The 12,667-nt window shown below is 48.8% G+C and overlaps 1 protein-coding gene across 1 annotated transcript in view; it reads left to right on the forward strand.

Annotated features, from left to right (window-relative positions):
- The first annotated feature begins 1,036 nt into the window (after nt 1–1,036).
- Nucleotides 1,037–12,667, forward strand: part of MAP4K1 (mitogen-activated protein kinase kinase kinase kinase 1) — a 135,672-nt gene continuing 124,041 nt past the window's right edge. The window contains exon 1 of the mRNA XM_088477174.1: nt 1,037–1,138. Within this exon, the coding sequence (XP_088333300.1) occupies nt 1,037–1,138 (102 nt within the window). The remainder of the gene's footprint in view (nt 1,139–12,667) is intronic.

The following is a 12,667-nucleotide window of genomic DNA, read 5'->3' on the forward strand; positions in this document are numbered from 1 at the left end:
CATCCCTTGGATGCATGAAGGGGATTCCGTACCAGATATAGGAGAAATCTGCAACAGAACCTTCATTTTCAGCCTCATCAAAATCTAAATTGTCAGATTTACCAAACTCCAGAATGTGAAGCTTGGCACCGGTACCCATCACCATCTTCAGATGGTGTGGACCCATAGTAGCCCACTGTAGCTACTGTATCACAATTGTTTATAGATACTTCCCCGTCAGCCCGTACCGGTGCGTGCGCAGTCTGACAGCAATGCATGCACATTTGCTTTGCCGGGTCTGTGCATTACGAGCTCTGATAAGATCCCATTCTGGCAAAAAGTTGGAAGCCATAGTGGTATAGCGGTGATTTGGTAAATTCTAGCGAAAATATTAATTTTTGCTCTGTGAAGTTTCACAATAATATCTCATCACAGCCGCATTATAAATATAATTTGTGACAAATATGCCCATTGATGAGGGCAGGATGATTAATAATGTCCAAAGGGTAAATTTACTAAGATGGGAGTTCTATTTAAGAAGTGATGTTGCCCATAGCAACCAATCAGATGCAACTTCTCATTTATCTCGCACCTTCTAGAAGATAATACCTGGAATCTGGTTGGTTGCTATGGGCAACATCACTTCTTAATAGAACTACCATCTTAGTAAATGTACCCGCTAATATGCTAAAACACATATTTGAATATGCTTTCTTTTTTAACCTGACTGCCATTCCTGTTGTTACCCATAACACATTGTCAGTGCATCTCAGTCCTGCAGCTAGATACTTCCCTGTCCTGACCCACACAGTATCGTTACACCTCTGTCCTGTCCTACCACTCGCTGTACTATTCTTACAGTGTGCTTATGGGGTCAGTGAGATGTGTTTTTGTGTGTACCAGTAACCAAAGTTTTTGTGTCTGTCTTGGGAGCAGATGGTAACACAAGACTGAACTTTCAGGAAACTGTAAAGGGCTTTTTATCTACCAATCAGAGTGTGAAGCCTGCAGTCTCTCACTGACTGCCTGTGTAACTCGCATACGTCCAGTGTGCACGATGGATGTTCAGGGGCGGCTGGATATCTCCAATCGAGACCCCCAGGATGTGTATGAGCTGATACACCGACTGGGCAGCGGAAGCTATGGGGAAGTGTTTAAGGTAAGAATTACAGGCTTTTGTACTGTGTTTCTGAGCAGGTGCATAGTATCAGTTTTCTTATTCTGTATATAGGATGTAAATCTTCATCTTCTTTAGCTGACAACTGTACAGTACCATCTGCTGCATGCATGGGTGACTGCCCTGCCTCACTTTCCTTGTCCTGGACGCAGCCTTCAGTGCTTGTTCTTTTGTAGAATTTACAGTAACTAATCTCCATGGGTGTAACTACCATAAGTGTAAGGGGTGCAGCTGCCATGGGGCCCAGAGCTTAGGGGGCCCATCCTCCTTGTCAAAGTTACATGTGTCATATACATTTTTCACCATCGGGTGATACGGGATGCAGTCAGGAACCCGACAGTCGAATTGCCCTCCGCCGGCTTCCCGACTGTCTAATCCCAGCAGGGGTCTAATGACAGGCGTCGAAATCCGGACGCCTGTCATTTTACATACGCCGGGAGCCCGACGCCCGGCATACCGAACGAAGGTAAATTGGGCAGCGGGCGCGGACAGCCGCAGCGGGGGGAGGGTTAGGTTAGGGGCTCCCAGGGGGGGTTAGGGGTAGGCTAGGGAAAGGGGGGGTTAGGGTCAGGCACCCCCAGGGGGAGGTTAGGGTTAGGCACCCCCCCGGGAGACTTAGGTTTAGGCTCCACGGAAGAAGGGGTTAGGTTTAGGCACTTAAAGGGGGGTTAGGGTTAGGCACTTGGGGGGCGGAGGTTAGGGTTAGGCATCCCTGAGGGAGGGCTAGGGTTAGGGGGGGTAAGGTTAGTTATAGTTAAAATACTTAAGTGTCGGGATCTTCAGTTGCCGGTCTTCTGGCGACGGGATTTGAACATGTGTCTGGCGGTATTTCATACCGTACCCGGTGATACATAGGGGCCCTTACAACCTTTTGCTATGGGGCTTTCAAATACCTAGTTACGCCCCTGTTAATCTCTTATCACGCCCAATCTCCCAGGAAGCCTCCATTACCTGATCGGGGGTACTCTCATTATGATGTAGAAATGCAATGCATAGACGCAGTTAGTGGCAGCACAAATATGGCGGTTGCTCGCCACCCACAGCGTCCGCAATGCTGCCCTTATAACCTGAAGCCAGCAGCCTCTGGGACCCCAGTTGCGCTGTGTACTCGCAGCGCGGGGAAAAGGGGAAACTCCATAGGGGAGATGGCAGGGACAACCTTTCCTTGCAGTACTATCAGCACACAACACATGGTCTGTAATCAGACTGAAGCTACACACTATAGGATATGTTGGCCAATGCTGTAATTTGTCATGGATCGCAGTGACCACTGTATAGTGTGTATCCCCAAATCTACCCAAATGAATTGGGGGGTTGCATCTTCCCATCTGATGTGCTGCATATCAGATGGGACGGACGACGCAGTGTAGCTACATTAAGCCTGTAATGATATATCGCTTAGTCGTACGATGGATCATGCAGTGTTTATGGCGATGCGATATATCGTTACATCTCATCGCCGCTGAGTTGGCACGTGGTTGAGGCATACATGCCTACCCTCCCGGTTTTCGCGGGAGGCTCCCGATTTTTCGGGTAACCCCCCGCACCACCGGAAGGGTAGGCATTTCTCCCGCATTCTGCCCACTTCCTAGTGAAGTGGGCAGAATGAGGAGAATTCTGGCGGCGATCGCGGGTCTCCGTGTAGGGGGCGGGGGCTTAAGACGTGATTCTACATGAATCACGTTGTTTGGCCCCGCCCCCTACGCAAATTTTAACCAATCGCGGCAATTTTACCGCGAGGGGGCGGGGCTTAATGACGCGATTTGTCAGGCCCCGCCCCCGTCACCCCCCCTGCTGCTTCTCTTACCCGGGCTTCTCCCGGGAAGAGCAACTGAAAGGTAGGCATCTATGGGTTGAGGTGTGTACCCAGCATAACTTTCTTTTTCTTTGCACAGCTTGAGCTACATTTGTAGTTCCTATTTAAACTATTTGTGGCTTCAGTTTCAACTACATTGTTTATTATCTTATCAGTTGAATCAGTTGATGATCTTAGGAAGAAATTAAATCCTGTATTCAAATGGGCTATTGGGCCTCTGTTGCATATTTTTATATATTTAAGCACGCTTCTATTTATCAATATATATTGTTTACTGGTCAATATAAATGTTTGATAGATTTGATATTCCCACCTATTTTTTTTAATGAAGATATCATGGGGGGAATTTAATCAGGCACGGGGAATTACTCCGGCTTTCACACTCGGAGCTGTATAAATAGGCTTTTTCCCTATACGGTAAACCATGGGCTAATGACCGCTAACCCATATATTCTGTGCAAAGTCTGTATTTTAATTCAGATTTTTACAAGCAGCTCCAGAGGCTAAAAGAAAAAAAATCCACCCACGGAGCTTAGCGCGGGGTTCCCGTAGCTAATTGGATTTGACCCAATGGGTGATATCATTTTTGGATCTTGACTATTAGAGGTGACCATATATTGCAGGAGACCAGAGTTTTAATTTGACCTTTTCTATCTTTGAATGCATATGATTTCTTAACATTTCTATCAGAGATATGCAGGAGTACGCAGGCGATATGCTCCTTGTGCTGAGTTGGTGCACATGCCTATTCAGACAGCAAGCGTTATTTATGAAGCGCACTGGGGGGGGGGTAGCTTTAGGTGTATGTCAATAGTATTTAAAATGCACATATCTGCTCAGAGCATGCTCTCTAAAAATGGGCACACATCTCTGCGCATAGTTGTGTGCGTATCGTTCCAAGTGTCATTTGAGTACAGTAAGTGGGGTTCACGGAGCTGCAACATACATGGACGTGGAACCATCCGCAGATATGGGGTATTTTTTAGGTTGCATAACTCCTGCAGGTGCTAGAGCTCTGCTGTACTGATACGCGTTTCGCCTGACATGGGGCGTATTAAGAGAGGAGGGGACACGTGCTCATGCGCAGTAGGGAAATCGCCGGATAAATGGTTGCCACGTGATTTTCCCGGTGATCTGCACATGTGCAGTAGACTCCGGGCACAGCCTAGTGCCCAGAGTCTACTGAGGCTGTTAGTGCGCGCTGGCCACCGGAGAGAGAGGAGGGGCCCGTGTTCACTCCCCGTCTGTGGCCATAGGCTGTGCCCAGAGTCTACTGCACATGTGCAGCTCACTGGGAAAATGGCGCGGCAGCCATTTTCCCAGCGATTCCCCTACTGCGCATAAGCAGAACACCAGGAAAATGGCCACGGCTGGCCATTTTACAGGCGTTTTGTGTAGCGCCTCTCCAGTGGATGGGCTTTTTTGGAAAGTTAAGTATTAAAATGTATGGGTGCATGGTGTGTGGTGTAGGTCCCCCCTGGACCCAGGGGCCCGTGTGCACCGCACACACTGCACCCATTATAGATACGCCCCTGTGCCTGACCGGCGCCTGGTGCAAATTGTACTGTTCTTAAGCTGGATGCATCTTGAGAAGTGTCCAACTCAACAGATGCAAGTAATAGTTATTTTTCCTATGTGCATAACTGTGGAAACCTCTGAATAAGCCCTTTGATGCACACTGAGAAAGCCTTGGCTGTGCAACGTTGGCCCTGGAAAGCCTGCTGTGAGCATATCTAGGTGCTTTATGTGTTATAGAGGTGACTCCACAAAATAACAGTGTCTCTAGGGTGCGGTGCAAACGTGTAAACGTCACATCAAAGTCTCACCACCTGCAGCTCCAACACCACCCCTTTGTCATTAAAAGTGGCCACAGGTAGCAAAGGAGAAGTATAGGTGTGTGAAGGCCATTTATGAGACACGGTACAAATATCTGCAGCGAGCCTTAATTTGCACAAGCGAGCCCAGATTTCCTCTAATGCACATAGGTTTGTGAAGCAAGAGGGTGACGTTGACGGAGGAGCGTAGCAAGTTCTATCTGTGTCATTATCTCTGGGCACAACACCCTTTATTTAAAAAAAATAAAGAAATAAAAAGATGTATCTATATATTTTGAAAACATATTGTGGTTACCAGGCCTCAAAGGCGAGGACACGATGTGACTCGCAGTGACCAGGCTGAGGTCATCCAGCTGGGGCCACGTACAGTGCTTTAGCCAGTAAATTGCAGTAGTCAGGCCACCTGCTGACTGAGACTTGCCTGCCCCCGTCCATGCTGTGTTTTGTGGCTTCCTGTGCTTGTACGAGTCACAGGTGCATATAGCATCCTCTTGGCTTCCTGTAAGAGTGCACGCGGTATACGATTTGCTGTGCACGCCCTTTCACATAGTAACTACTTCAACGCTGGACTGTGTGAAGGGTCCAGAGCTCCCTTCATGTTTGTTGTCCTATAGCAGAAAATAATTACAATAAAAGGGCATTTCTTATCTTCATTTCTTTTAATACGGATATGCGTGTGACGATGTATTTCCGTTTCGGTGCGTCTTCAGGCGCAACATCGGATGCACCATCAAAACTTGGCCCAGCCCTGTGGCAGGTGCAGTTTCATGTCTGAGAATGGCCTCCTGTGTGAGCGGCTGTGCGTCTTGGGCATGTTATGGGAGTGTGGCGGTTGTGTCGCTTCTAGTGCAGAGATGCCCAATCGTTCACATAGGAGCCCATATTCAGGTGCACAATCTGCACCTAGCACGGGGCTGGTGCAAGTTGTGATTGTGCAACACACCAAGTGGTATTTGACCTTCTTTGGCCGGGATGTACTAACCTTGCGGTGTACATCCCGCCAGTCATCGCAAAAATACTAATCGCATATGTACTAACATATGTGATTAGTATCGCAAAGGACAGCTCTTGCAATAAGAGCTGCCCTTTGCGAAGATGCTGCCGCTGAGTGAGGGGGGTCTCCGTGGTTGTTCTCACCCTCCGAGCTCCGGGGAGCTTCCTGGTGGTGACCTCTGCAGGAATTCCCGGGCTCCTCCTACTCCCTGCACCCGGAAGAAGAATTAGAGGCAGAGGACCCTGGAGGAGCACGGACCGGCACGCAGGAGACTTATATGAGGGGGGTAGGGGGGCGGCAGGGAGAGGTGCGGGGGGGGCGAGGCGGTGACGAAGCAGCGGGAAGCGGATGCGGTAAGAAGCCCATAGGCTCCTGTAGAGTAACGCTACAAAAACCTGGCGTTAACCTCCGCATCGAAAATCGGGCGGCCGGGGCTTAGTGCATATGAAAATGCGGTAAAAACCCTGATAAGGGTTTTTTTACCGCATTTTTCCTTTAGTACCTTCCGGCCTTTGGTAACTTATTTTGTTTTGTATTATTAATATATCTCTTATGTGAACTTGCTCTATTTCTAAATATTATCATTTTTGTCTTAATAAATAAAAAGAGTTTAAAAAGAAACCAGAATAATTTTTTTAATATCGGGCCTGATTCATAGCTGTGCGCTAATGGGCCTGATTCATAGCTGTGCGCTAATGGGCCTGATTCCTAGCTGTGTGCTAATGGGCCTGATTCATAGCTGTGCGCTAATGGGCCTGATTCATAGCTATGCGCTAATGGGCCTGATTCATAGCTATATGCTAATGGACCTGATTCATAGCTGTGCGCTAATGGGCCTGATTCATAGCTGTGCGCTAATGGGCTTGATTCATAGCTGTGCGCTAATGGGCCTGATTCATAGCTGTGCGCTAATGGGCCTGATTCATAGCTGTGCGCTAATGGGCCTGATTCATAGCTGTGCGCTAATGGGCCTGATTCATAGCTGTGCGCTAATGGGCCTGATTCATAGCTGTGCGCTAATGGGCCTGATTCATAGCTGTGCGCTAATGGGTCTGATTCATAGCTGTGCGCTAATGGGCCTGATTCATAGCTGTGCGCTAATGGGCCTGATTCATAGCTGTGCGCTAATGGGCCTGATTCATAGCTGTGCGCTAATGGGCCTGATTCATAGCTGTGCGCTAATGGACCTGATCATAGCTGTGCGCTAATGGGCCTGATTCATAGCTGTGCGCTAATGGGCCTGATTCAGAGCTGTGCGCTAATGGGCCTGATTCAGAGCTGTGAGCTAATGGGCCTGATTCAGAGCTGTGCGCTAATGGGCCTGATTCATAGCTGTGCGCTAATGGGCCTGATTCATAGCTGTGCGCTAATGGGCCTGATTCAGAGCTGTGCGCTAATGGGCCTGATTCAGAGCTGTGCGCTAATGGGCCTGATTCATAGCTGTGCGCTAATGGGCCTGATTCAGAGCTGTGCGCTAATGGGCCTGATTCATAGCTGTGCGCTAATGGGCCTGATTCAGAGCTGTGCGCTAATGGGCCTGATTCATAGCTGTGCGCTAATGGGCCTGATTCAGAGCTGTGCGCTAATGGGCCTGATTCATAGCTGTGCGCTAATGGACCTGATTCATAGCTGTGCGCTAATGGGCCTGATTCAGAGCTGTGCGCTAATGGGCCTGATTCATAGCTGTGCGCTAATGGGCCTGATTCAGAGCTGTGCGCTAATGGGCCTGATTCAGAGCTGTGCGCTAATGGGCCTGATTCAGAGCTGTTCACTAATGGGCCTGATTCATAGCTGTGCGCTAATGGGCCTGATTCATAGCTGTGCACTAATGGGCCTGATTCATAGCTGTGCGCTAATGGGCCACTGCTGTGTATGTGTACGCAGCTGCTGTGCGATAATACGCAAATGTCGCAATGAATACCCTTAAATTGCTAGAGAGAAATAATCGCTGTCCAGACAATAATTGTGGTTCCAAAGCACAAAAATTCTTGTTGCATTCAAAAAGAAAGTTACACGCTTTGATCTAGCACAATTAGCGCAAAGACAATTAAATACAGAAAATAAGATACAGCCCAATACATACGCGTGCGCACTGGTCCCAGCATACAGTCATCAGTCCAGAAGCCTGTGGTCATCCAAGGAGAATGGCTGTTGACTGGGACCGGGACACAGGCTATATACCCTAACAGATCATGATAACAACAATGTAGACAGACAAACATAATTCCATTGGTTCTTGCTCTAGGTCTTTGTAGTACACTGTAGTTCATAGGACAGTTCACTAGGGATATGTCCCAATCTCCACAGTCTCTTGAGATTACATTGTCTTTCTATAATTGGTTTAAAACACTACCTACAGAGTATACATTCTAACCAATAATTTCCTATGATCCATAACCATCGAACGCAAGATGCGACTCCCTCGCTGCTAGGTTCGGATATCTGGAAATAAACAGTGTGTCAGTATAGTACCACACATGTCTACCATGTTGTATACCTTAAATATCATATACATACATTTTACAACATACTTACAGTATATGCTAATAAAACCTCTAATATTACGTTTAATGTAAGGGAACCTTTTATGAGTGAGTGTATATTTATGATTATATGTAAGTATGCATTGTGCGTCTACTCTACACGCAGCGTAAAAGGTGCGTTGTGTGAGCAGGGGTTGTGTACAGCGCAAACATGCGCTGTGTGTGTTTATATTTAAAATAGCAACTGTGTATATGTGTGCACACATTGTGGATACACATGCGATCGTTTAAGTGTATGTGTATATATATATATATATATATATATATATATAATGTGTTTGCAAATGTGCATCAGTGTCATGGATTTATATATATATATATATTTCTACTTCAGGGTCCATAGGGGGTCCACAGGGTTGACCTTGGGGTATAGGTTGGGAACCAAATCCGGGCACCACGCAGTTAAAGCTTTTAGCTCCCAGGATGCACTGGGTCCACTCTCCCTATAACCCCACCCCCAAGCCAGAGGCACCTCAGTTTAAGTTGGTGCCCGGCCGGAGTCGGGTCACCGTTAGCGCAGGGGGAGCTGATTAGCAGCCCCTAAGCTTATTTTATTTTTTTAGGGACAAAGTTTTTTTCATAGACTTTGGACTCTTCAGAGCGGCAGCGTCGGACTGTCCATAGGACGTCTAAGCTGCCGCTCCGTCACCCCGCTGGCGCTGAGACGCCAGTACAGATCTGGGGATCTCAGCGGGACCCCAGAGTCTGTACTAGCCGGACTCTGCGGGCGCCCAGGACTGCTGCCGGATCCACGGGGAGCAGGTAAGGTCGCGGATCACCGCTTGCGGTGATCCGCGCATTTCAAATGCAGTCCTGTGCCTCCGGTCTCAGGGGACAGACCGGAGGCGCCGGCAGTGGCGGCGGGCCCCCCATACCCCGTGTGTCCACTAGACCACCAGGGACTTAACGATCGGTGCAGGGAGCCGGCGTCCTGGGGGTTAATAGCCGGCCAGGGGAGGCAGCCTTCCCTGTTACAGCGGCTCCTCCCCTCAGCTCAGCGCGCCTTTCAGTATCCATAGTCTGGCGTCGCTGAGCTGCTTCCTCCGCGGGCCACGCTTCTTCTGAGGTCTCCAGCGGCCATTTTATCTCTGTGGTGCAGCAGAAATCTCTGGAGATGGCAGTGAGTCCAGTCCCCCTGCGTACCTCACCATCAGGTCAGTGTACACAGCGCTGTAGCCTTCCCAGACACTGAATCTGGGCAGTTGAATGCAGTGTAATAGTGCAGTATATTATATGACATGTTTATGTATATATGTATATATCTGCATTGTATGTGACTTATGCTAGTGCTGACTGTACTTTATTCTCTCACCTGTCAGTGTATATCTATCCCTTTTCTTTATCTGCCCTAATACAGCTGTACTTAGGGTGGTTCTGAGACCTCACATTTATATACTTGTTAATATTTGTGTGGTTTGTCACATACTGTTGCGTGCTGCACGTTGCCATATTTTAGATGGAACTGTGTGTTGCATACGCTGAAAATGGGTCCCTGCAGCTATTTTTGGCATCAGTCAGGACCAGTATAGTGCTGCTTAATATTTCCGCCAAGATGGGTCAGATATGTCTGACCAGGAGATAGAGCGTTATACTGCACCCATTTTTACTATCCTGCAAGTCATGTGCTGCAGGTGTTAGTGCGGAGGATTTGACTCATAAAGGGTTCTGTATGTGGCGTCATCTGGTGCCGGCCTCTTTCACGACCCCCTTGGGCGGTTTGTTTTCTCGGGATCCTCTCAATTGCGGATCGCCGGGCGGGCCCCATTGTTGTACCTCACTTGGGGTTACTTCACCATACTGCCCTTTTCATCTCAGGGTATCTCGCAGCTTCTTGCACTCTTCCCCTGTGACACAGACTACCGCTCCCTGCAGGTTTTTTTTTTGCAGTATATGAATTCCCCCTGGTGCCACAATAGTCTGTCATTCCCCTTGCAGGGATTACCACAACAGCCACCCTGGGTGGATGTCGTTTTCTACGAAACGCTAATTGGCGTGGTTGACGCCCTGTGGTTACTTCCCAGTTGGCTCTGCCGTGAACTGGGTACTGTTCGGGGCTCTTTCCCTCTTACACGGGGGGAAGCCTATTTCAGGTATTATTATCCCTGCTTTAGGGCTGGTAGCAGGTCCATTCTGGTTAGAGTGAATGTTGACCTGCACCTGTATCATACACCCTCAGTATTGCGTGCCTTCGGGTTACCTGTTGCTGACTAGCGGGTGGATCGCATAGCGGGACTCTGGCTGTTGCCAGATAGGAGGTGTTACAACAGTGTTTGGCCTCCTGTCCCAAATTCCCTGAGGGCATCACGAGCCCCTCCTGGGGGGGATGGGCGTGTTACTCGTCTGATTACAGACGTTACTACGCCTCCCATTCCTGCGTGGTCGGATTCTTCGGATCCGTAGGTGGTAACTCTGCCTGAAATCAGTATACTTGCTTTCGGGAGTTATTACCCATCCTACCATGGCTATAGCATGGTTGGTTAATACTATTGCATATTGGGTTGATGCATTTGTAACGTTTTTTCCTCTCCAACACGTCGGGGGTTCAAATGTATTTGGTCGCTCATGTAATATATGCAGTTGTCATAGGTGGACATGCCTATATTGGATACCAGTCTCCTAACTTTCAGAGTTCCGGCTGCGACTGTATCCTCCGTAATACCCTATGGCTGCGCTCTGAGAATGCAGAGGTGCAGATACCATCTTTAGGGTTGATATTGTTTGGTCCTGACCTTGACAAGATTGTAGTAACATTGGCAGTATTACTAACGACAAGTTTACCGCTTTCAGCTATGCACACTACAAGGCCTCAGACTAAGTCTGTTAAGTCTTTTTTGTCCTCTCGGTCAGCCTAAAGGTCTGTTTCTTCGTAGACTGTCGGCATCTACAAGGGCCGACATATCCAGTACCGAGCAGGCCTGGACTGCCAGCCGATCCTGCTTCTGAACCTACGGATATCTCTTCAGTCTGACGGGACAGGCCTACAACTGGGAGATACCGATTTTCTCAGTTCGCCCGGTATTAGTGTCAAGTTGCCGCGGCTACGTGGGTAGGAGGGTACGCCCTCTTTACAAGGGCCTTACAGATCCAGAAAGCTATGCAGTTGTTGCGGTAAGCGGAGCTAATTGGGCCATCCCCACTATCTCAGTGAGGGACTGGTTGTTCTGTTTTCTTTCTGGTGCGGTGGCTGAATGGTCCTCTTTGGCCTGTTCTCTGTCTCAATTCCCTGAACCAGTTCCTAAAGCTACCTGGGCTCAGGAGGAAATCCCTATGCTCCATCATACGATGTTTGGAACCTGGGGACTTTAGGGTATCACTGGATATACAGGACGCGTGCCTACGGGTACTTACAGAGACCTTTCCTCAGCATGGGCTGAGGTTTGCTGTATCACAGCAACACTTACAATTTTTCGGGCTCTGCCTGTTGGGACTGTCCTCAGCCCCACAGGGGTTTACCAGCGTTTTGGATTTTCTGACAGTTCTTCTGTTCAGTATATCCCAATGCTCCTGTACCTGGACGGCCTCCTGCTCTTAGCGGGATCACCGGGGTACTTTACGACCAGGTCAGGATGACTGTGGCTTCTTCAGGGTGCAGACGTTTAATCAACGGGGAAAAAGTCCTCCCTGCATCCCTCTCTGGGTATTCTTCATCTAGGATCCCTGCTGGGTTCTCAGAATCTGAGAATTCTTCTGGCGTAAGACGGAATCTCCTCTCTTCCATTAGGAGTACATGGTTGTCTGCGCAGTCGACAGATGTCTTTACACTCTGGGATGCATGGTGGAATGGGCTCAGTTCCATTCCAGGCCTTTCCATAATTGGCTCATCTCCAGATGGAATGAGTTTTTTCTGTCGGATAACTGTTCAAACGATGATGCTCTCTCCGGAGGCAAGTCGGTCCCTGTCCGGGTGGCTATGGCCATCTCGTCCAGGGTTTTCTTTGCTAGGGACAGTGTCTGGACCGAATCCTTTTCAGTGCAGTTGGACGTCTGTCGATTCCACCCTGTCAATTAACTTACTCTGGCATAACTCTTGTTTCCCGGTGAACCTGAAAAGGTTCAGTCCGACAGGGTCAGGACAGTGGCTTCCTTTTTAGCAACACTGTTCGTTGGGTGGCAATGACAGGTATGTCACATATTCGGACATAGTCCGAGGGTCTCCTCCCGACCATCTCGGCAGCGTTCATTTCAGGAGCTCTCCATTGGGAAGCGGGAGTCCTCAGCCGTCACGACGTGCATCCCGGGGACTAGTCTCTTCCCCAAGAGAGGTTTCATCTCCTGGTGAGCAGGGGGGGCCCCCCTGAGGTGACCCTCATGGCCTTCTGACTT

This window comes from Taudactylus pleione, unplaced genomic scaffold (genome assembly GCF_031769625.1).
Source record: "Taudactylus pleione unplaced genomic scaffold, aTauple2 ptg000199l, whole genome shotgun sequence".
Taxonomy (NCBI): Eukaryota; Metazoa; Chordata; class Amphibia; order Anura; family Myobatrachidae; genus Taudactylus; species Taudactylus pleione.